The sequence below is a fragment of the Teleopsis dalmanni genome, chromosome 1 (assembly GCF_002237135.1).
Source record: "Teleopsis dalmanni isolate 2A chromosome 1, ASM223713v2, whole genome shotgun sequence".
Taxonomy (NCBI): Eukaryota; Metazoa; Arthropoda; class Insecta; order Diptera; family Diopsidae; genus Teleopsis; species Teleopsis dalmanni.
In genome coordinates this window covers 146,132,369-146,159,495 of record NC_051846.1, presented here as the reverse complement: position 1 = coordinate 146,159,495, position 27,127 = coordinate 146,132,369, and the positions used below count along the sequence as shown (strand labels likewise).

The following is a 27,127-nucleotide window of genomic DNA, read 5'->3' as shown; positions in this document are numbered from 1 at the left end:
ATTGACACTACGAACTGTGAACTGTAAAAATTTTTTAGCAATTGAAGGCACTTATAAGTAAGTAAAAAAAATTAATGATTTATTTTTTAAAAATTTATTGAATTATTCAACAATAAATAAAGTTTTATTTGCTTAAAAAAGTTATAAATTGATTGCTTAGCGGCATTAATAAAATAATTATTAATAAATACATTTATAAAATTTACATGTAATATACACGCACAAATACATTTAAGTTTTTATACTGCACAACTATAAAAAATTTGTTTATAAAGTACACAGTTTATAAAGATCATTAAGCAACTAATAGTGTGTGTTGTTTCAGTAATTATGATCACAGTGAACTTAAGTATTTAAAGTCTCTAAGATTAAATGTATTTAATGATTGTATAAAAATTACATATCGTGGTTTTTAGGCAATGAGAAGTGAACATATTGTTTAGTAGGTAAAAATTCTAAAGGTGAACTAATAAAGTTATTAAAAGTGCGATAAGATGCATTTCATAAGTACTTATTTTTACAAGTGAGTGAAGTTCAGTCTTATTTTTATACTATTTAATTTTGCTACATACTCCTTACTCTTTTCGCTTGCTCGGTGTGGTTAATGTATGCTATGTACTTGTCGACTAGACCAACGACTATCTCTTCTACACGGATTAGTTCGTGGTTGTGTTTTGCGTTTCTTGTCTAGTTTTGTAACGCTGTGCGTAATCATGACGTCGATCATTAAGTTCGCAGGAAAGCGTGGAAAAAAATGTAGAACTCACGTTTATCAGTGCTCTGCCACCAGAAATAACGCAAGTACACTCTATCTCGGTTGGACGTGCGATATATAGTTTCTTATCCGATTACTATATTTTAGTTAGTTCTCGACACTTTTCCGAATTCTTCTGCAGTTTATCGTAGTGGCGCGAAGGACGCCGGTAGGTTAACAATAGATTTTCAGTAAGTATTGCACTCTCATAGTCAATTTCGGATTAATAATACCTGTTCGTCGTCAGATGCTGCGATGATGTTTTAGTTTTTTCTCCGTCTCATCACATAATCCCGGCATAATGAATTCTCAAATGATAAATAAAATTTATATTCCTTGTCAAGCATCTCATCGCATTCACTTTCCTTATATGGGCAACTGCAAATTAAATTAAAGAGAGATTAATAATTTTTTAATGTTTATATTATAATATTTTTACTAACAAATGTTTAATTTATAAATGTTAATGTTGCATATATGTATAAATATTTAATAATTTTAATTAACTTAATTATAATAATCATTCTTATACTATGTTTCTACTGCTCACTTAGTAAATTACTTGAGTAACTAAGATTTTATCGTTTCCATTGATAAAAGTTACTTATTGAATTTTTTTTTTATTTATTAACAAACTGTCTTTATAGAATCACTTTAAATTAAAGCCTAACAATAAGTTTTAGAATTTTAAGGACTAATAACATTACATTACAAATTATTTTAAAAAACATACTATAATGATTTATATAATGATTTGTAAATTATTTAACGAGGCTTTCGAATAAGTAGCCAGGTCTTAAACAGGATAATCCTTAGGAAAGCAAAATGGCAGTCTATCATTCCGTTTCAGCATAGAGGAATTTATCATATTAGTAAGAGGTCTAGCCAGCGAATTCACATGGTTTTCAAGATTTGAAATATGTTTCTGCCTTATTTTCTTGATTTTAACCATCGGAACTTCCAAATCGAAATGTATGCTCTCATTTCTGATAAACTAGGGTGCACCAACCATCTGTCTTAGAATCATTGCTTGAGCTCTTTCCAAGATTTCTACGTTTGCCGAACAGGCATTGCTATATAACTTATTGCATGTGAAAGGAATTTTATGTGTGAGAAAGTTCTTTAAAAATACTAAGAGAGCTTATGTTTGTTTAAAAAAATTTCACTCAATGTAATATCACACAAAAAATTGAATACACAATTGACATATTACATATTCAATTTATAAAAGCTGTTGTTTGTTTACAATTTACATAAAAATCATTTAACGATTATTTAAACTTTTGATAATTTCCCCTGTGGGAAGTTTATTTTTAAGGGTTGCATTCAAAATTTTTTGCCTTAAATGAGTTGATTTATTGCTAATGAGCTGCTTTATATGAAAGCTTCTTGTATGGATTTACCATACATCCTCATTAGTGGCTATAATGAATAAAATCGTATAAATGAGACAGTGTGAATGTGCTATTAACTTAGCTAAAAAGGATGAATGCTCTTTGTATGGCTAATTAAACTTAATTAGCGAGCTTAAGTAGATAAACTGGTCTAATGAAGGCAGTGGAAACATATAATATCATAGACCAGAATGCATATGGAAGTTATTTTCCCTCACTACCTATTTGTTAATATTAATATTATTAATGTTTATCTATACGTTATTACAATAATTGTTCTCAATTACATTATGAGACCATACTATATATTTCTCTGCAAAATATATTTAAAAACTGCTTATTACGTTGTAACTAATTAGTGATAATGCAAATTTCCTAGTACATTAAAACAGGAAATAAAATAAAATATGATAGCTTTAAAGCTTGATAAATTATTGTTACTGAAAGCTTTAATAAATTAATGTAATAAATGAACAAGTAAATGCATAATATATTTATATACATATGCGAAAAATAAACGAGTTTCATATTAAGTACATTAATATACACAATTTGATATTAATTCTTATTATTGTCGCCTATATATGTTGTATTCCTTATATGAAATAATTCATCACAGAATTTTGACGTGCGCTAGGTATTAGGTATTCGTTATATTTGACATCAATGTTAATAAATTTAAAATAATTAATAATTTTAATTAGAGCACAATATATTCCTGTTGAGTCTTTTTCAAGTTAGTACATCTGGGCACTTTTACTCTTTGCTATCTGGGGGATTTCTGCAGAGTTCCACCCTTCTCATTGACTTATTTATGTATTCCTCAAAAACTTTGTGTTTATTCGATGACCGATCTGCGCACCGCCCCGTGCGGTTAGATATTATTCTGAGATTAGATAGTGCTAACTAGAGCAGCCTGTCGGTTTTTGCGAATAGCTTCCGAGCTCTGTCCCTTATGTATTTTCTGACCCGCTCTATTCTAAGGTCTACAGTTGTAATATAGTAGATCACTCGTCATATTGGATAGTATAAAAATTTTTAAACCATTCACAATGATAATTACAAATCACGATATATTATTTATAGTAAATAGTCGGCTTTTCGCAGACTCTTACGAAATTCAATTTTACCGCATTAAGATTACTAAAAAGTGTTGAATAAATGGTAAATGCAAAATTAAAGTTTAGACTGTCTTGTGGGTACGTCAAAAATACAGCCTCAAAACTTCCTCAAGTTTTAATGGGCAACTAAAGAAATATACGCGTTGGTACCGTTGTTATGACCGTTAGTTTAGTGTGGTCCAACTTTTATTTGATGCAGTTACCTGTCAATTGTTCAACTTAAAATGATTTGGTTTAGCTTATAACAAGAACAGCAGGAACTTATAATGTACATGATTCTTTTAGTTCAAATAAATTAGCAATATTTTCTTCCGTATCATCAACGCCGGCTTTGCAACAGTGTGGATACCCTTAACGTGCTTCAACCATGTTTTTCCATACCACATAATCGTACAAATTACATTTTATAAAATATAAATAAATAATAAATAATATGGTTTTGTTTCAACAACAAGTCCCATAAATAAATACCATTCAGTCAATTTTTTTTGACTACTGTTTATAGAAGAATGCAATAAAAGATATATAAGATGTTGCCATTTAAGTGGAACAGAGTTTTTCTAAACGCATGTAACTACAAAGAAAACTTACTGTCCTTCGAATAAATACCAGAGTGTCAACTTTTAAGGATTTCTTAACATCATAGGATGTTTTATAGGTATAGATACAGATATGGGTATAGGATTTTCCGATCTAAGAGCTGATATTTTTTCGGAGACAGTTTGTTTGTTGAGCTGATAACACAGACCATGATAACCCGTTAAATAACCCAGTAACAACCTGACCTAGTATTGAGGAAGGACGCACACTATCGTACCTATACGAACAACTCAGCTAACATAGTGGATACCTGAAATATTGCCTCCAGATATATTGTGTGTAGTAAACACATATTGATGTTCTCTTTATAACTAGATTTAAACAGTTGTTAACTGTTGTATTGGTCTTTCTTTACTTTTTCAGAACTCCATTGAGTTTTTATTTTTTCTAATCAGAATCAATCGATATAAGTCAAACAAAAAATTTTGTTTAATTTCAGAACAAACAACCAATATGTTTTTAACTGTAGACTAACCGATTTAAAACTCCAGAATTTAATGTATCAAGCCATTTTATAAAATTACACGCAATCTTTTTTCTAGGTAACAAATCCAGGTCATTTTATTTTGGATCTGTAAGCATAATAAGAATTTTTTGCAGATGAATATGTAATTGACATTACTAAACCACTATACCATTACTCTATTACTGTAATACTGTTTACTCTTGGACTTACAGAACCTGTTTACTGAATTATTGTATGGATTTTGTATGGGATTTTGAAAAATAGCACATATTGCTGTAAACTTGTTGAATTAAATACAATAGTGTAAACAGAACACCAGCTGTTATTAAAACATATAGAAAGGTTTAAAATCTTCAACATTATTATTACAAATCTGCAGAGCTACACAACATTTACTGACTCATCAGCACTCTGAATACCGGACCTCGAAGCTATTTTTTACTTTAAATTTATTAAAAATTAGTTAAAATTAGAACAAATTAAGTATTCGACTTTAAACTTAGTTAAAAAATTTATGTACTCAAGTAATGGTAACAATTAATCTAAATTTGAAATTAATTATTATTCTTGATAAGGTTCTGATTATTTTTCCGTTAAAATATGTATATCCCAATATAAATGGAAACCAAATATGACAGATTCTTAAAATGATAAACATGCTAAATTTGATATATCAAAAATATTTAATTAATCGATGTTTTATGATTAATATCAATTAAATAACTATAAGTAGCCCATAACTTATTTTTATGGTTTCAATAAAAAAAGGAACTGAGTATATTTTAGCTTTCACAGCTGAGCACAAGAGGGCGTGGCGCAGTCTTGAAAAACGTTTTGATAAAATCTAAATAGTCGGTTTATCAAATACGTGCTTTAATGATTCAAATACTTTTATTTGTTTTTTATGTCTAATTATGAATGTTGACGAATGTTGAATAATAACAATAATAAGTAACTTAAAATATAAAATGGAATGAAATAAAGTTATAAGCTCCATAAAAATATAAATTCAAAATAAAAAAATTTGTAAAAAATATCAAAAGTCATACTTGTACATTCATTTAGCATTTCATTTCAAGCGTTAAAGTTAATTAACTATTTCCATTAATCATGAAGGGTCAAAGTTTGTTTTTTTAATTTATTTTGAGCAGCAGAAACGTTTATACAGATGTTTTCTAGAGAAGTTTTTTTTCATATTATTTGATATTAATTTTTCTGGAGAAACAATAATTTTGCTTATATTCTATATTCTTCTAAATGTCATTTCAAATATAAATAAAGAATGTATTTTACCGGGGTCATATACCCCGTCATTCACAACATATGAGTTCACTACAAATACCTTTTTACCTTGAAATGTATCTAGTATATTATAAACACAAGTATCTTAAAATATATCTAATAAAGATTTTATAGATTTATACTTTAATGTTAAAATTAAATGCATAATTGATTTAATATAATTAACTAAGTAATTTAGTCACACGTTAAAAATGTGTATAAAAATAAAATGAATTTATTACAAGTATGGAAGAGTATGGAAGAACTTTTGGCCAGATTTAAGTAAGAGCGAAGACATTGGACGATCTATCAATATGGTGAATTAGTGGAAGAAATAATAGAATTAGCGAAACAAACAGGTTTACATGAGGTAAATGTGAAAGACATCGAAGTAATAGTTCAACAGCTAATCTTTCTAATGAACTCAAGGAATCTACTGAGCAAGAAGAAAACAAAAATATTGATAGCAGTGATTTCGAAGAAAAGCAAAAAGTAATTCTCATGGGAAAGTTTGACCACTACAACTGAAATTATGGACCCATTTGTTGAAAATGAGAAGTTCAAAATCAAGACGGGATGTTATAGATAACGCAAAAGAAAAACGCAAACTACATTAGATGCCTTTTTGACAAAAAGGCAGAAAATTGGAAACACAGAATAGACAAAATGGTCTGACTGACTTAGAATTTTATTTGTTTTTATATATATTCGTTTACATTGCTTTTGTTTTTGTAAGAAATAAACATTTAGTTTTATTATTATTAAAAAAAAAATAATTATTAAATTTATAACCTAAGCAATTTTCTATCAATTTTCCCCTAACCCCATTTATATGTTAAGATAGCATCGTTTAGCGCTGTACACTCTATTTTGATGGAACGTATCTTACGCGCTAAGCAAGATCTTACTGTACTTTGTGGACGACAGTAATGAAGAATATGTTAATTAATAATCCTTGGCAATGGAATAAAAAAAGAAGAAAAAGAAAATAATAGTGCCGTGGAAATTATGGAAATTATCTAAAAGAACGAACATAAAAAGTATGCATCGTAAATTTTTCGTTAGGAAAGCGTTTCATATAAAAAAAATATTCAATGTTTTTTTTTAATTATTTTTGATATAAATTAAATGATAATACCAAAAACATGAAAAAGTTTTAAGCATTAAAATATTTTAATTATCATAAAATCTATAAAATTAAGCCAAAATAAACTTCATATTATTTTAATTTTTTTGACTTTATTATTTATTTATTATTTTATTTTATTAATATTTTTATTCAGAAGTAGGATATAATGCTAATTTAAACACATTAAATAATCAGCAGGCCCCTAAAAGTTGTAGTAAAAAATCATTTAACTTTCTTAACATATCTAGAATAATTTTATTTATATAATACAGTTAAGGTTTAAAATATCACAAATACTTTTATTGATTTAAAATAACGCAATAAATAAAATAAATTTTATAACCTAAATATATATAAAAGTCAATGAATATGTAACTGAGTTATACACAACAAACAAATTAAAAACTCTTAATTAATTAATAAAGAATGCAAAAAACAAAAAAATAAATTAATTAAATAAAGATTGTAAATGGTGTTGTAGTCATACTTGATGTCAATTAAGTATTTATTATACTTGAACTTTGTAAATTGTTATAGACACTATACGTGTACTCGTATGTTTTCCGAAATATTATACTAATTTCCTAAAATTATATCTAACTATTTTCCTTTTTTAAATTTAATAAGAGAATCTGTGTTCAAATCAACAATAAATAAAGTTTTGATACCTAGATGAATATATATACTACTATATATACTTTTCCAGTACTTTGATCTACTAACGTCAATGATTAGTAGAGCAATATTTGCTATAATAGACACTTTATAGAAAAACGCAATAGAAAAACAATCGTTATATATTTAGTTGGCGTATATAATTTACTCTGAACCATAATTATGTTATATATGTTGCGATAATTCCAGTACAGTCGTTAATACTTGAGGGGTACACAAAGTAATATTTGAACATATTAGACATCAGATATATTAAAATAGAGCGTTTGAAGAAAAAATATCTGGAACTAGCAGAAAATATCGCGAACTTGAACGTTCATAAGTACGTATTATTTATAATATTTATTGATAAAATTAACATATCGCAACTGCTTTAATTTGATAAAGCTTATTCATTTCACATATTTTACTGCAAGCACACAGATATATTAGTCATAAAGTCAAATTAGTCATTAAAATAATAGTAAAATTATTTATGGCCTTCCCTAATGCTAGATTTTTTTATAATGAATAAATAACATAACTTAAATAAAAATTATTACTTTTGAAAAAAATTTAACTGGTTTTAAAGTTTTAAATGAACATACCTCAAATCACCACATTCTCCATATATATCCACATCAACAAAGTTCTTTAATGCTTCTGCTAACTGTTCTCGCTGCGATAATGTATTACAATGCGAAACAAACCAAGCAGCAGTTTTGTTCTTTCCGGACCATAAATTCCATATGGCTGTATTATTATATTCATCCGGTGGTTCACGCCAAATCGGTGCCGACTTTGCTGTCGGTGCGACAATAGCACTGTTTGTTTTATCGAAAAAATACATATACGGCCACAATATATCTGAATCTAATCTATATGTCATTGTTAGATTGTAAAAGTAGTTTTCATCATTCAGTACATGCTTGGTTTCACCGGGTGGTTCCATTAGAGCGAAAACATAAAATTGATTGTCGGCACGCTTGGCAGGCACTGATTCAATCCAGTAAAAAGGCTCTGCAGTATGAAAGACTATCGCATCATACATATCCACAGATGGAAGAAAATCCTTTACATTCGTTATTTCACATTTGTAAACAGGACATAATAGTTCATCACGAAAATACGCTGGACCAAGTGTATCTTCGGGTAAGCTCCACCGTTTATTCCCAAAGAAACTATTCCAAAACAGAATAGTTCGTGTTGAGCCCCGGTTTGTGGTTGGATATTGGGCATACTTTTTAACTAACCGGTATTGGTTGAATTCCGGCATAATTTCCAATACCGTACCCATCACAAATAGAAACACAAGTACAGAGCACAATATACAACAAATTAAAATAGTTCGCCGTCGGTGATAAAACATTTTTGTCACGTATTTTTTCGAAAGCGGGTTTGTAGCGCGCTCGATTAAAGGTACTGTCGTCGGATCCAATGCCTTCTGCATGGTAGCGAGACGTATTTATCACAGCAAAGAACTTTCCGTACTAAATGCAAAACAAACTAAACATTCACTCGCAGGCGTAAGTATGCAATGAAATAGATTAGGAAACATGCGCGGTCAGTAAACGCCATAGATAACATTTTAGACTCTTAATAATTAATAGTTTGTGTGTTGGCTTCACACACATTTCTTGGTGCTCGACGAGCTTTTTTCTTCAATTTAGTGTTTAAAATAATTCCAAAATTTTATCGATAGTTGTGCGTGTTAATATTGAATATTTGCACATTCATGATTTAATTCTAATGACGGGCCTCGATAAGATACCACTCCTGTGACTCTCACACACTCAGTTACTTAACTCTGCAATAAAAACACAATATATAAGAGTATATTTAAGTAAAAATACAATCTGTATATATATATAATTTAAGTAAAGTTCATTCATAATAACAAACTATTTTTTATTCATAGTAAAATTATAAGATTATAAAGTAAAATTAACTCAGAACTCCACTACGTGAGCGTAAAGAAACACATAATTAGAAAAACTGTCAATGCACCCAATGCACCCCTCTGTGTTTATAGTATATTTTACTGAATAAATTAAAAAAGAACCAAATGTTTTTAATTTAAAAGCTAAAATGATTAATTACGGTAGTTTTGGATGAGAAACGTAGTTCATAGCACTCACGGCATTATATGGGGTAATGCACACTTCTAGGCTTATCAGGCCGCTTGAATAAAATCAAAACTTATACTTATACTTAAGGTTCTTATACTAAAATTTATATGGGTCAAATAATCCATTTAGAAAATTTAATTTTCCATAGCTTATGTCCTACACATAAATGTGGTGAAGAATATACAACAATATTGAGGCAGACACAAAAGTTGCACTGATTGAGATTTGATCAACTATCGATATAGATTTGTGGTTGTGGTTGGTCTTTGTGGTTATCAGCTGTGCTTGACATAAGGTTTGTGGAACTGTAGATTTTAATGCGGCTGAACTTTGTGGTTATCATCTGCAGTTATCATCTGTGCTTGGCATGAAGTTTGTGGAACTATAGATTACAGTAAGGATGAACCTTATGGTTGTTATCGGCGGCTAACGTCTGTGCTTGACATAAACTAACTTTGTGGAACTGAATATTCCAGTGTGGATGAACTTTTTGGTAGATATTAAAGTTATTTATTCTGTATGAATTATTTATAACTCATTATGTGGTACTACAAATAATGTAGGCTCTCGATGTAATGAAACATATATCAACTTTCAGACATTTTAAGACTTAAGAATAAAAAACTAATCCTAAAGTAATAATTTATATATCTTTTTATTATTTAAAAAAAAAAAACTTTTTGTTACTTTCGTTTGTCTATTTAGTAATAAAAATAATAAATACCTCAACCTGTATTACCTTTAATAGAATGAATATACGTTCTACGAAAATCCTTGAGTGCATACCTTAAAATCACAATATGAAGAATCGATATGGAGATATCCGTCTATATGTCAATCTTTGTTTAGGCATTGTTTATGTTAATATTTTTAATTGGTGTAGAACTTAAATTGAAAGAAAAAGAAACCCAAATAAGACAAAAAACTTTTCCGAACTTGGAATTTGGGACTGAAATTTTTCATAAATTTTTTAAATATTTAAGACCTTATCGCTTGCATGGTGCATGTACTTTGAATATTTTCACAAAAAACACTATCAGCGATAAATTATGATCAATGGACTTCACGACAGCTTTCACAGTTTCATTCCTGGAGACAATATATTAACAATATACATATATATATGTTCTTTTAATAATTACAATATAGTTAATTCTCCAACAATATTATATATATAGTATAGTATCGTTATAACAAATAGCTTAACAGACTCTATTCACCAAGATATAGAAAATTAAATCAATATATATATAGTAAATAAATATATAGTATAGTATCGTTATAACAAATAGCTTAACAGACTCTATTCACCAAGATATAGAAAATTAAATCATTTATTTGTGGTTCTGTGTCGAGCGCGATTGATAATAGACATTTCAATTTTCTTTATTATTGAAGATATATAGTCCACTCACACAACCAGTCCAATAAAAACCAGCCTTCACCGTTTTTATTCCATATATACCGTTATAGGGTTACAATGTGGAATATTTCAGTAATATTTTTTATTGAAATTTATTTCAAATACGTACATATAAACGATGGTTGGATGTGAGTCTTTCGATCATGGTTTGGCAACTATTACTTAATAAAGATATGATGATTTGTAAGATTGATTATATGTTTTGGATGCCGTTTAAACATCAACTTGGCCTCCACATTCTTAAATAGTCTTTGCGTAAAATTTAGTGTATATACTTTTTAAAAACTGACTCTATTCATTTGACGGAATGTAGAAAATTGAACGTCTATAATATATTCCATAGGTGGCTTATAAGGTCAGCTTACACTATTAAGTTGTTATTGATAAATTTAAATTTGTTTTTTAATTTAATTTTTAATTAAAACAAAATATTGAATTATATAAATAATAAAATTATAAATTGTTTTTCACCAGATGTGTGCAGATTACAATATAGCTGCTATATATAGCAATACGAAATAATCCAAAATCTATTAAAATAGTTTAAATTTTATTACCATTTTCGCTTTTTTTCCAATACTGATAACAATGCGTATTAGTAAATATTTTACCATATGATTTTGAACTGATAAAACCACAATAAAGTATGTAAAAATAATATATGGGACACCAACTGAATAAATAAAAAACGTTGAAAAAGTGAAAATGTACAATTTAGCTTGATTGTAAAAAGATAAAATTTTATTTTAAATATTTAAAAAATATATATTGAGTTATATTGCATCAAATATGATGTCATGAAATTTTCATCATTTAAGGGTTTCTAAAGTCGTCAGTTTTGATAGGTTATAAAAACAATATTTAATTAATTTTTGTAAATATAGAAAACGGTTTAATTTTTTATTTTACAATGGTTCTATCCGACATGACATAGGCTTTTAGATTTCACTTCATTCTATTTTGATGCATCATAAATTTGTCAAAATTTTGGGCCTTCAATAGAATATTTTACTCACACGTTTCGGAGTATAGTATGCTGCTCTTTTTTCAACACCTAATAGAAATAGTTCACACCTGAAACTCCTAACATACTTGAGAGAGATGCTGTGCATTGAAATGCAAATAGTTCGATCATTTTAAAGAAAGTCAGATCTGTCAAACATTTCTGGAATTTGAATTTGTATTCAAAATTCACTCAATATTACAAGAAATTAAATTATGTCTTCCCCTATCCTTAATCAATCATCACCCATCTACATCTAAACCCATGTATGCGTCTTCTAAATCATTTCGTGATATTTGCTTTTAGATCCCAGCGAGTTACAAGAAGAACATCAATATGTTTTCATAATCGCTTTAATAATAAAGTACTTAACTCAGGGATTTACTATATAGTTACTTTATTGCTCAGAACAATGCGTAACTGTCAATATCTATTAGTAATTGCTCTTCTTTTTTGGTATGTTTTTTTTCATATTCGTATTATTTCGTATTATTTCGTATTATTGAAATCATCTTAGTCCCACATTCAATCACCATGCCCTCTATCTAAACACTTGACAGAAGTTATTTAACAATGAGATGACAAGAAACAACGGAATTTGGCGTTTTCTAAATATTTAGGTTAAATTCATTACTCTTATTCTCTTAAACTCTAATATACTTTTATTATATACTCTTATGCGTTGCTCTTATTACAGTTCACTATATGTCATGTTAGTTCGGTGGTCCAGCAAGCAGAAAATACATTCAACTAGCGAGCAGTAATGAGATGAAGTTGAGTTGAGCAGACAGATTTATGATCAACGCATAAATCAACGGCAGGCTCTAGCTACATTAGACAACTACTCTCACTCTCGCCCAATGGATAAAATACATACCCAGCGACTCTAGCTTTACCGTGTGCAGCACTCAAGTAATGCATTTGCTCGACTTCATTCCAGCAAATTTCTAGAATGAGCTGCGATATATTTCTAACTACTGTATTTAGCTACTATTTAGAAAATAGTAGTGAGAAAAATTTTTAATTTAAAAAATTTTTTATTTTTAATTTAGTGTGTTCGTAGGATTTCCATACTGCTGTTTCGTATACCTCTTAATATCAATAAACCAATAGATGTTTATAAATACCACTGATGATAGATATTTGGTATCCGAAACAGCACTACTGTCAACTCAAGAATTCACTTGATTGAAAATTTAAAAAAAAAATTGGGTTGAAAATTTCCTTGTTACTAATCTTGTCTTCTCTTCGATATAGATTTCTTGTCACAGTACAAGAACAGTTTTTAACTACAATTTAATGAAAATGGAATGGACTGAGGAACAGTTTCTATCTATAAATTAATAAAGATGGAACACATTAAGAATATTAGAAGATAGAAAATAAAATCGAGAAGTCAGGAAATTGTGTTACCGTGCTAAAGTCACGAAACCACTCCACAAGTTCGGCGACTAAGTTCCACTTACTATTTCCACAAGTTTTCGCCCTTCATGTGATAGCGGGATAGGAATATAAGAAGAATAAAAAAACAATCTAACATTTTGAATCAAATCAAATTATCCATAAAGTGTTTGAAAATGTTTGACAAAAAAAAGTTTTTACCCAGAATAACTTCTTAGGATATTACAACCATATGGAAGGATATTGAAGGATATTTAAAGATGTACAACAAAAATATCGTTTTTGAGTATTTGTGTGTTTTATATTTTTAATTTTGTTAAATCTTGACTCAACTCACTCACTCAACGATTTCTTTTAGATTCTCGGACCAAGGAATCATCTCCCAAGGTTAAAGTATATTAAAATGTAGCACTATATAATATTTCCTTTAATTTCCTTCAAGACATTAATTTCTGCTTCTAAAAAAAAAAAAACTCTAAAAAAGAACATAATAATGAATCTCAAAATATTGTGAATTACTAATCTACCCATAATAAATATTATGTTTAAAAGAAATTTAAAAAAAAGGATAGAGATATAGGTAGTTTATTATGTCATTAGATTTATTCACAAGATCGGGAACTTAAATCATATGTAATATGATAACATGACTGACATATTTTGAAAATAGTGATTTTTTCCTGAACATATAAAGAGAGGTTAAGCTGTATATTATAGTTATGTATTCATAATTTGTAAATCAAGGGAACTAAAAAGGTTTAGACCAAACATCATTGACCAGACAACGCGTACATCAATTAATTAGGTAATATTAAATATTAAAATAACATGATCGATAAATATTGCATCGATCGAATGAGCACATTCGAATGTGTCGAATATGCTCAATGCAAATAAGAAATCTATTGATACATGGAGTGTTGTGGATTACAGTTATTGATACGATAACCACAGAAAATGTGGGTTTTAAAGCCAAAAGAAGTCTTAGCGACAATAAAACCACTAAGCCCATATAAACGTCTTTGATTGTAATAGTTATGATAGACTGTCGTATTTTGGCGTTCTCTCTTTTTTCTAAAAGAATAAGAAGAAAGGTCTTTCTACACTATAGAACGGTTGCGATTCTTCAAAGTGGCGAGGGTGTTCTTCAATTTGAATGATCATTTCAAAAACCTATTTCAAGATAGGTTTCCTAAATATTAATGTCACTAACGAAAAATTATTGATCACATACCATAGGTTACCTATTTTATGACTGAATAGCACAATTATAAAGTTTCTATTACGTGTCAAGTAAAGATGTAGAGAACAGCATTGAACACAGGGTCAATAATCCAATACTATGTGCAGATTATCGTAACTCCACAAATTTAAAGCAATATGCGTTATTTTTAATACAAAATTTATATAAAAATATGCTAAAATGTAAGAGAAGAGAAATTCAAATTCCTAATTTCATATATTTCAGCCCCCTGATTAGTTGGAAGTCTTTCACAGTGTGATGTTTGAGTTCTTCTTAACTCGTTCCTTAAAGGTGGATTTAGTGGGTTAAAGTCGCACACTGTGACATTCGATGTGTTCCACCTATCGCAAGAAATAAACCTGAAGAACTTCGACAAGCATAAATGTAATATAAATATTTTTAATATTTAATAAATATTTGTATGAAATTATGTATATCGCAAATGAATTTAATTTAAAAATATAATTTTTTTCAAATTTAAATACATATTTTATATTTTAGAGGATTTTCCTTATTACTTCCCATCTGCTCACAGGTATTTTTTTATATCTTAATCATTTAAGATATAAGTTAAGATTTAAGAAAATTTTTGCATAAATTTTTAAATTAATTAAAATTAATTGTTGAATTAATTAAAATTGAATTAATTTTAAGTTAAAATTAAATAATCATTAAATTTCTTGTTTACTAAAATTTTTTTTTAATAAATAAAATCAATATTTTAATAAATAAAAATTCAATTATAATTGAATTTAATTTTTTTAATTAAATTAATTTTTTCATTAATTGAAGTAAGGTTTGTAATTAATTAAAATGAAAATTAGTTTTTGTATTCATTTAATCTAATTTTTAAATTAATTTAATTCAATTTAATTTTTAAATTAATTTAATTTACAAACAGAATAGTATTAAAATTTTACCATTAAAACATAATAAAAATATAATTAATTAATTCAATTATTCTACAGCTGGTTTATGATTTCGTTCTTATATAAACACAGTAAGTGAATTTGTTAATAAAATTCTTACAGTAAAGTAACCAGACTCCCGAAAAATGTGCGAACATAAAAGTCAAGTACGGCTTTGGGTCAGTTAGCAAGTGAACACTGACTCTGAGCTTCAAATTGGACAGGGCACAAGTTCGATTCCTGGTATTTGCAGTCCCAAAAACTTCACAGCAAGTAAATTTGTTAATAAAACTTTTACAGTAAAGTAACAAAGCTCCCGTAAAGTGTGCGAACATAAAAGTCAAATACGTCTTTGGGTCAGTTAGCAAGTGAACACTGACTCTGAGCTTCAAATTGGACAGGGCACAAGTTCGATTCCTGGTATTTGCAGTCCCAAAAACTTATGTAGGAAATATTAAATGAAAGAAATTATTTCAAAAGACCACTGATGATGGGTGGTCGGCAATACTCGAAACAGCTGTATGGTAAGCCAAAAATTCAATTAATTAAAATAATATAAAATGAGTTTTCGTTGTTATAGTTCAACTATTGTTCGAAAAACCTCTTTATAAATTAATTTAGTTTTTAAATTAATTTAATTTAATTTTAAATTATTTTAATTTAATTTTTAAATGATTTTATTTTAATTTTTAAATTATTTTAATTTAATTTTTAAATTATTTTAATTTAATTTTAAAATTCATTTAACTTAATTTTTAAATTGTTTTAATTTAATTTTTTTTAATTTTAATAAATTTTTATATTAATTTAATTTAATTTTTGATTAATTTTAATTAAATTAAAATTAATTATTGTAAAGTAAAGCGTACAAATCATGCAAAGTATCTGAAATTCATTTTGATTTCCTAACTAAAGAAAATAGAAAATTTCAAATGCAAAAATATTTAGTTGTCTGACTAAATTATACAGTGCATTTGATGAGGTACGATGATTCATATTTAAGTATATATTATTTATTAAATGAATTTTATATATCTAAGTATATATAGAGAATGACATATTTTCCGAAAAAAAAAATTATATTGCGTCTTAATGTCTTGCATACGTTTGGGCTCAAATAATTTAAGTGCAATTCAAAAAAATAAAATAAAAGAATAAAAATTTCGATAGCGATTAGATAAAAACAACACAAAAACAACACAGCCAGTATAATTTCTATGATAAAAAGTTGCATAAGATATTCAAAATATTATACAACAAGCAGTATTGAAATATAAAATATAAAAAATATATTGTAAAAGTAAGTCAAATATAATTATTAATGTATATACATTTTTTTATGCATATAAAAATCAATAATAATTATAATAAATAAACACAATATTTATGGTCAGAACTTATAAAATAACCTTTACGTTAAATGGCCCTTGAACTCCCCACTCATTTCATTTGTTCCACCCTTGACATAAAGCCAAAATTTACATTGAGCCCCTTGAAGGCTGGCTGTAGCCGCGGCAATTACTTATGGCTTTTGAATATTAAATGAATCGCACTAAACTAGTATAAAGTATAAAGTAATAAATCATTAACGCTGCTTAGTGGATAACATAAATAAGTGTAAATAAATCACTAAATCAATATGAAAGCAGGTAATTACCAAAATAATTGCCATCCAAAATCAACATTCAACATTCAACATCAACGTCAACGCATTAATCGAACAGCAATCAACCGGTGAGGTCAGGTCGTCGAACAATCTCCACTCTCACTCTCAGCCCGCACAAACTACATACTAGATAGATGATAGGAGGCATTGTTTGGGGATTTTACACGTCGATGGAGTGTACATTATAGACTATAGTCTTGAATATATGTGTCAATATGGTGAAGAACAAGACGAAGCCATAGACCAGTAAACACTTTATTGCCTCAAGGAAAACCTTCATTTTTATGCTGTGCGACTTTCGCTTTCACTTTTCAATTTTCAATTTCACAAAAACAACAAAAACAATGTTTCAACAAATTTTTTTTTTTTGTTTTTGGCTAAAATTCTTAACGTTTTTTTTTTTGTTTTTTTTTTTCTCGATAAAAACTTAAGCAAATGAAGTCATCAAACGTCGTGTATCGTGACACTTGCCGCGGTTAAAGTGAACTGAGTGAGAATATTTTTAAAATTACTACAAACTGTAAATGCACAAATACACAACTTTAGTTAGCGGCACTGGCGATGATTTTTTGCCAAAACAAGAACGAAATATGCTTATAAAAATCAAAACAAAACAAAACAAAACAAAGCAAAACCAACCAAAGAAAACAACAAATACAATAACAACAATAAAAACAATAAAAACAATCTAAGGAATCAACGGAAACAGCCCTGAACTCTTTCACGTTATAACGAGTACTACTAATTGCATGAGGCGACATGAGACAACAGGCCCAAATGTGCGGCAAAGAAAGTACGAAAATATATACTATATATGTATATATATCTAGAAAATAAAAATAAAAATAAAAAAAATAAAATAAAAGTATGTCTGTATGTACATATAAAAAATAATTAAGCCTTTATGACTTTAACTAGATAAACAACGAACTGATGCAAGCACTACAGTTGGAGAGAACACGACCCGAACAACCGATGTTGTCATTTCTTGACTCACAAATTTATGGCGAAATTTCATCATTGCCTTTTTAAGCAATTATAATAAAAATATGATTAAATATTTAAATTAGTTATTTGCTATAAGTTGGAGTTATAAGTGATAATATATGTAGATATAAATATGCATTAAACGAGTTAAGTATGTATATTGAATGAGTCGAGTCATATTAGATAAAACTAAAAATAAAAATTATATTTAAATATAAGAACTAAAATGATTTTTTAAAAAATTTGAACAAATATTTTTTGAAACTATATATGTTTGTTTTTTTTATTTAATATTATTATTAATAAATAAAAATTATTTTTGAATAATTTTATTCTATATACATAATTTACTTTTATCGAGTTTTAGTACGTTTATATAACTTATGAAAATTAAATCGAATTAATATATTATAGTCTAAATATATTGTTATGTTAGGTTAAGTTATACCTGCAATATCAACGGATCCACTTAGGCATATAGTTCCCTTGTTTTACGCTATTAAATATATTGTTGAGTTAGGTTAGGTTCTACCGGCAAACCCAAAGGATAAGATTAGGCCTATAGTCTCATTATGCTACCATATTAAATATATTGTTAAGTTAGATTAGGTTACACCGGCGATCGTAAGGAATCCACTTAGGCCTATAGTCCCATACCGTATTAAATATATGGTTAGATTAGTTAAGAAAAAAATTTTCAATCCATCTACAGTGTGTATATATGCTAATTAAATTAATTACGAAGTATTATGTTAAATTCCTTTATATTTAAACAAATTTTTCATAAATATTTCGATATATCTCATCATCTAAGTGCGTGTATTTAAAAAAAATATAATTATGCTATTCTTTTTTTTTTATTAAAATAAAACTAATAATATACGCTGTAGATGACTAGATGACTATTATACTCGCAATTTTTAAAAATAATTTAAAAAATTATGAATTATTTGAACAATAGTCCAATTAGCCCATTTCAATATTAAAAACAATAAATCAATTTATTTAATAAAATATATTGTTAAACATCTTTTTATGTAAACAAATTTTTCACAAATATTTCGTTTTATCTATCTCATCATCTTTAGTGTGTATATTAAAACAGAATATAATTATTTTTTTTTTTAATTGCATAAATTTTGTATTCTATAGATGATTATAGACTATAGTCTTACATTAGTGGAAAACAAAAAAAATTTATAATTTTTAAAAATAATATACAAGATTTGGTATTATTTGAACTTTAGACTAATTAGCCCGCTTTAAAACTAAAAATAATAAATCAGCTATTCTTTTTTTTATTTAAATAAATTCTTCAAAATATTTCGATCTAATTCGTAGATCATTTTCAGAATATATTTTTTTTTCTTAAGTTAAATTTAATTTATGAAACATATTTTCAAGTTTGTTTTAATTTAAACAGATTTATAATAAAAATTTTAATCTACATCATTATCTGTGTGTATATAACAAAAAATATCATTTATGTATATAAAAGATTATCACACTAAAGATGATCTACAAACTAGATCCGAAATATTTGTAAAAAATTTATTAAAATAAAACTTTAACAATATATTTTATAAAATTAATTTAATTGAGTATTCAGCTAATTAAATAAATGACCTAAGTCCGGTAAATGTTCATTATATTAATATTGTTATTTTTTTTATATTAATATTGATATTAGTTTTTATATTTATAATGATAGTAATTTTTATATTTATATTGATATTAATTTTTATATTTATATTGATATTAATTGTTATAATTTAATAACATCTATAAATAATTTATTCATCTATTCATTCTATACATCTATAAATATAATATTAATTGTGATTAATTTATAAATATTCTATTCATCTGTTCATTCTATACATCTATAAATATAATATTAATTGTGATTAATTTATTTTTTATATTGATATTAATAAATACGAAACATCTTAAATTAATTTTAACTAATATTTTAATTATGTTTTAAGATATTTATATAAAAATAATTAATAATAAATAAAAACCACGATTCAAATTTCCCAGACGATAGATTCGATAACGAATTTTGATTAATTTCAGTAGTTATCAAATTGTTGTGGTCCCAAGAACGATCGGGTCTACGTGCGGAAGCCACTCGGTCAATTTTGACGACCAAATGCCATTCATTACCCCCCAAAGAGACTACAATCCTTTCAGGCTACAACAACGATAATAGTCATATCGTTATACTTAACAAATTACAATTGTGCCAAATATTTATATTAAAATACAAATAAATAAAATTAAATAGAAACAGTAATAAAATTAGTATAATTACATTTTATATACATTATAAATTTATTATTCAAATGTTTGTTTTATATTAAAACATTAAATAAAACAATGTAAAAGTTTTAAATAATTGTTATGAATATTAAATAAAACTATTTATTTATATAAAAGAAAATTAATTAAATTTAATAGGAACAGTAATTAAAATGAATCTATTTATTTATACTAATATTAAAACAAATTAAAATTAATTATAATTTCTATAAATAATAAAGTTAAATGAAATATTATTCTATATTAATTTTAATGCAATGAAAATGTCTATAAATCTCAATAAGTACTCACTATAACTTTATTTAATATCTATATTAATCTTAATTAAAATGATCCTCCAAATTACTTATAAATGCATATTTTTAATAATTATTATTATTACAATTATTTAAAATATATACATAATTGTCATCTAAATTGTTATATCCAAACATATAATATTTTAATTGTAGTAACTATTAAATAAAATTATTCTCACAAAAAATTTTTTAATTATCTTAGATAATCTAGATAAAATAGATAAAAAATTATTTTAGAAATAATTTATGTCAAATATATATTTTTTTTCATAAATATTTAAGTATTATATTCAATCACTATGACCAAAGTATTAATTACCAAGATGGTTATAATTAAGCTAGAATGGGCTAATTGGTATTTTTTTTCACTAATTATTTCTCACTAATTTTTATTTAATTCAATATTTCCACATTATGATATCATCAGCCAACTAATTAACAGTTAGACCTTTATAAGTTAATTGTCAACAAAATCTAAACTAAAATATTCAAAATATTTAAATTTTATTAAATAGTATATTTATTAATTTTATTTCATATTTAAATACTTTAAATAATTATGACCAATATTATGATACAATTATCACCTAGTTGTCTGGTGATATCATCGTCAGAATAATTGAATTTTATTTATTATTTAAATTTTATTTACTCTTTTCTTATTCTAAAATAACAATATTAATTTAATATATAAATTATTTTATTTAAATAATTAATCACAATCTCTTTTCGATTTATAAATTTTGAAATTTTATTCATTATGAAGCATTAAAAAATATTTTAATAAAAATAAACAAAATAAATGATACATAAAATAATAGATGATAAATCCCAGATAAAAAGTTTGATATATTATATATAATAATTATGAAATAAAAGTTATATTAAAATACTACTATTTTTCATTTTACTTGACAATTTTTATACTCTTAGACTCACAATAACGTTGAACTTCCAGTATAGGTACAAATAGAAAAGTTCTAGGCACTAAAAATTTTCTATTTATATATCTTTCTATATAATTTTCTATTGCATATATAGTAAAATATTTTTAAAAATTTGCTATAAAAGATAAAATTTATCTTAAAAGTATAATTTATACGATATTTATGTATATACATATATTAAAAATGAAGACAGACAAATCAAATTGAAAGTACCTTATCTAAATTTCCATAGAATTCTAACTCTCTAACTTCATCCGCTTATCATTTCTATCTGATATGCAAATATGCGAGTAACGCCGTAAGTTATGGTAAGACCAACTGTAGGGCACTTAGTAAATACAAATGGCATTTATGAAAGCAACAATTGAAATATTTCGTATTTTAATAAAAACACTTGCCGTAGTGCACACGAAATAATTGGTTGATGATGGGGTTGGAGGCACTAAAATATATGATATGGATGGATGGAGTGTTTTTACAAGAGCAGGGCATGATGGGAACTTAACTTCACATAAAATCAGAACAAAAGTTAAAATGTATTTGCTTAGTGCCATATATATTATATATTAACACAGTTTGAGGTATTGAAAATTCATTAATTAAAGTTTTATACAACTAGTATTGCTGAGCATATTATAGGTATAGATACGAGGGATATACTTTAAATTTTCTATAAAATACTTTGTAGAAAATTCTAATTGTCTGATATATGTAATGTATCAGAATACATTAATATTATAAGATATATAGTATAAGAAACCATTATTATTGACTAATTATATCGTAATTAAATAAACAAATGAATTTTATATAAATTGAGTTTAACAAATTGCCTTTATATTTGCACGAAGTATTGATAAAAAAAAATGCCAAAATAATACTATAAAAACCACTGCATGTCCATATTCAAACATTATTGTTGATATTTTTAAAAGCACTATTCTAATAATAATAATAATAAAGATAATAATAATCACTAATAAGTTTTCCAAACTAGTAACCCATTAAATGTGTATTCAAAATATGTAAGCTGCAACCAATGTATATTAAGACTAACTGTCTCTAACCAACTCCTAGGGACTTAATATCTAGATTTGCTAAATGCTCATCAACACCTATACGTAGCTTCCCAAGCTTTTCTATTCTTCCAGAAAACCACATAACTTGTCGGATTAGTGATCGCAAATGATATATGTGAGTGAAGACTAAACATAGCTCACAGCCTAAAATAATTTTTATTTTTCTTTCAATTCTTAAACGTAAAGTCCAAATAAATACTATTGTTTATATAACAACTGCTTCTACTATTATTGTCAAAAGTTTTAACCGACAGTGTACCTAAATGGGGATTTCTTTACTTCATATATCTCTGCGTATATTCATAGTATAAAACACTAATCACGTCGATTTAATAAAAGTGCTGGAAAGAAAATGCTATCAACGGAAGCTATTAAGTACTATTAAGCTGTAGAACAATAGTTGGTTCCCTCGTACTTGTTGATTGTGTTAAATTTATATGGACCCACAAATTTAAGCAATTTACTTTAATTACTTTATATTTGTTTTATTTTGTGTGCTTTAGAGAAATATTTGAAGTTGACTGCACGTACACAAGTTTATTTGACGTTATTTGCTTTGAAGGGGTGTGAAATATTTACGATTTTCTCTATCGACGTTCAGTTCATGACGAATAAAAAGGCAAATGTAAATTAACACTAAAAACACCTACACATTTAATGAACTCTAACGACAAAAAAATACCTAAATTTTCCAACGATATTTTAGTTACTACGTAAAATGATTTTCCTACTAACATTTATATATATAATATAGAGTAAAGATTACAAATTACTGGGATTGATTACAGTTGAATAAATAAATATTAAGAACAGATTGAATATATCTTTTTAAACGCTTCACATATTTATTTCAGAATCAGAATTTTCATAACACTTTTCAGAAGATTTTAAAAACCCTATAAAGTATATGTTCTTTTCATCGTCAATTTCAATGAAAGAGCTATCTTTTATATCTATCATCACAGATTTTGTATTGACCTATATAAAGACCTATATATTCGATTACTGTACCTGAAATGTATATTCGAATGCCATCAAAATAATCAATTTTAGAAAACATTTGCTCAACGCAATTGATCTACAATTTCAAATAAGGAATAATAACAGAAGTTGATTCTATCATGTTGAAGATATAAATCTTTTATATAAAGATATAATATTAATATTATTAAATGTTATTTGTTAATCGGTACAAGTATATATAAAGTACATATAATTCTTCATCACATCAGCTTTTGTTTCATAAAGCCAATTGGATGATACTAAACCGTATCACAAATGGGGTTAGAAAAATTTTTGTGCTACGAAAATATTGTTCAGGTGTAGTTCTGAATATTACTTAGACTTTCGACAAAACTTGTCAATGGGCACGTTGGTCTTAACCATTAAATTTTGGTAAATGGGGCCGTTTTCAACTTCATAGGCACGTCAATTTGACAACTAAATAGCTATTTTAAGCAATTATCTCAACTACACTATATATCAATCTAGCTTAGTTTGGAATATATTAAGCTTTAAAGATTTAAATTTTTACATGAAAAACTGTTACAATAAGTTATAAGTCAATTAACACTGCATCTACTAGATGGCGTGCGTAATATTTTATTAATTATATCTCGATATCTTTTATTATCTTGAGAAATGAATCTTAATTTTAAAATTGATGTGTTTAAGAAACCATAACCGTATCAAAATAACCTACTGCAGTGCGACTTTTTCAATTTACAAAATTTTAGACATTCAAGCCTTGAAATCTAAAGAAGTGATATCTTGATTTTAAAATCGACTTACTCAGGAAATGAAAACCGTACCGAAATAACCTACTGCAATGTGACTTTTTCAATTTACGAAATTTCAGAACTTCATTACTCAATATCTCGAGAAGTGATATCACAATTTTAAAATCGATGTACTCAGGTAATCATAACCGTACCGAAATACCCTACTGCAATGTGACGTTTTCACCTGTACACAACGAATAACCCTTCAATTGTCACTGAAAACCGATACTCAATGCAAGCATCCGCAGATTTTAGAGAATAACTACTGCTACTTACAAATGGGGTTTTGAAGTGACAAATTAAAATCCGTGAACAAAAAGTTAATATACAATTGACAGTGAAAACTGATGCCTCTTTCAGGTATCCACACATTTTAAATAGTATGTACTGTTAATTAAAAATTTATGAGCTTATGAACTGACGAACTAAGGCCAGTAAAGAACAAAGTTAGCACATAACGTGTGAATATTAATGATTAGAACACTTGTTGAACAAAATTATAAAATCCAGTGATTTATGGTAGCGCTACTATATGTACACTGAAGACGTCTAGTTTTGTTTGTCAAAAATGTGGAAGATAAAATCTGTTTATAAATTAAGGCATTCATTTAACACTGACTCACTCTATCGAGATTTCTAATTAATCTAGAATACAAAATTCTTCTTTACAGCTCAATAAATAAACAGATCCACTTTTATAGAATTCAGTTATGGTAGCACACCAGTCTCAACTTAATAACAATTATACAAAAGGATAACTAGTTAGTTAGTTAGTTGAAGTCGAGGGAGAAACGAATCATCCAATTAGCTGATAAAGCCGTTTGGGATTCATAACTCCTCGTAATAATGGATAGAAATACGTCAGAAGAACCAGTCGGAAGCATTTATAAAGATGAGAGTCTGACCAGTGCTAATACTAGAGATATCGCTGATTGTGTTAAAGAATGGGGTCCCCAAAAACCAAAACCTAGCTCTGGCCAAGCCTGGATATAGACACAACACGTGTTCCGTCCTTTTTTTGAGAGTTGGTAGATATGCTTTGCAAGAGATACCATAGGGTAGACCAAGTATAGCTCCATGCCATCCTATGGTCGAGTGTCCTATAAACACAGATATTAACCTAGATAACTCTGATTTGCTTCTGTGTAGCAAGTCAGAGGTTTTGCATTTCGAATATATTGGCTATATATCCCTTGTCCTTATGAGTTTCTAAAATTATGGATCAAACAGTATTTGGCCCATAAGGTATAAACATACAAAATATACTTAAATATTCAATGACTACTATCGTAATTATTTATATAAAACATAACTTCCTTATAACGTTTAAAAATTAACTAAGCTCGCAAGATCTTTACTCAATATAGCTTACCATATACTTCACAACTGCCTTTCAATAAAAAACGAGCGTAGTATCACAATATCGTTTCATAAATATAACAACCTAATGTTATATATATGGTAAGATAATAATATATAAGGCTCTCTCTTGTAAAAGAGAGCTTAGGTTTAACCTTAGATTTAATTAGCTTTAAGAATACATTATTATGTAAAAAAATGTAAAACCAGAAATAAAAACGTAATTATATTAAAGTAAGGTTTTACTACCACTTATTGTTTAATTCTTACGAATGCATTCAATGGAAAAATCTATATGGGAATAAAAATAAATATATTAATATAAATGTATGTATGTGATCGAGATGTTTTCTACAACTATCTATACTGACTTTAATTGAATATAAGTAAGACCCTTGGTATGTAAAATAGGTACTTAATCACTTTTTTAAAAATGTTATTTAAATAGCAACTTATTTTTAAATAGTTTTTATATTTATTTTTCATTATAATGTATACTTTCGTAGAAGGAAGAACATATTTCAACAAAAATTTTAAAAACAATTTACACAAAAACTATAAAAATGAATTTAATTACATGCTAATTAGTATAAAGTAATTAATTATTTTTTTTTTTACAATTTCAGTGCTCAAAGCTATTAAAGCTTTATGCTGTTATATACTAAAAATGATACTAACTAGTCGGAATAAAGCACTTCAACACTCTTAACACACTTACCGCCTCACTTACTAGCCTCGAGTGAGTATCTGAATTACTTACAGTGCCAACAGCGAAGTACTTAACAAATTATTTCAGTAGCAGTTCAAGTAGTTTATATCCGCGGGTATACACCAGGGGGAAGACTTTGGTTTCGTTTATATACGAGGTAGTTGGGCCATTGTGGTGGTACGTGCTTGTTTAGGCATTGTTATATTGTTAGCGGATATAAATTTGTATACTTAAATGATTCAGCCATGTCCTTTATAAACAAACACAGTCAAGCAGTTATTACTGAATTTATCTTTGATAAAATAAAATTGATATGTTGCGTTTAACTTAATTGTTTAATCGCAGAGTGGTTGCCCAAATGGGTAAACTTTGGGGAAACGAATACGAAAATAGTTTGGAAATGAGTTGAAACTTTGTAACTCGTAAATATTTTAGTGAGATGGATAATTATACATTTCTACAAATAAAA

General features: G+C 26.9%; 1 protein-coding gene across 1 annotated transcript in view; it reads right to left on the bottom strand.

Annotated features, from left to right (window-relative positions):
- Nucleotides 1–1,017: 1,017 nt before the first annotated feature.
- Nucleotides 1,018–27,127, bottom strand: part of LOC119666395 (alpha-(1,3)-fucosyltransferase C) — a 30,892-nt gene continuing 4,782 nt past the window's right edge. Inside the window, exons 2-3 of the mRNA XM_038075673.1 lie at nucleotides 8,008–9,206; nucleotides 1,018–1,132 (exon numbers count right to left, since the gene is read on the bottom strand). Of these exons, the coding sequence (XP_037931601.1) occupies nucleotides 1,018–1,132; nucleotides 8,008–8,849 (957 nt within the window). The 5' untranslated portion in view covers nucleotides 8,850–9,206. The remainder of the gene's footprint in view (nucleotides 1,133–8,007; nucleotides 9,207–27,127) is intronic.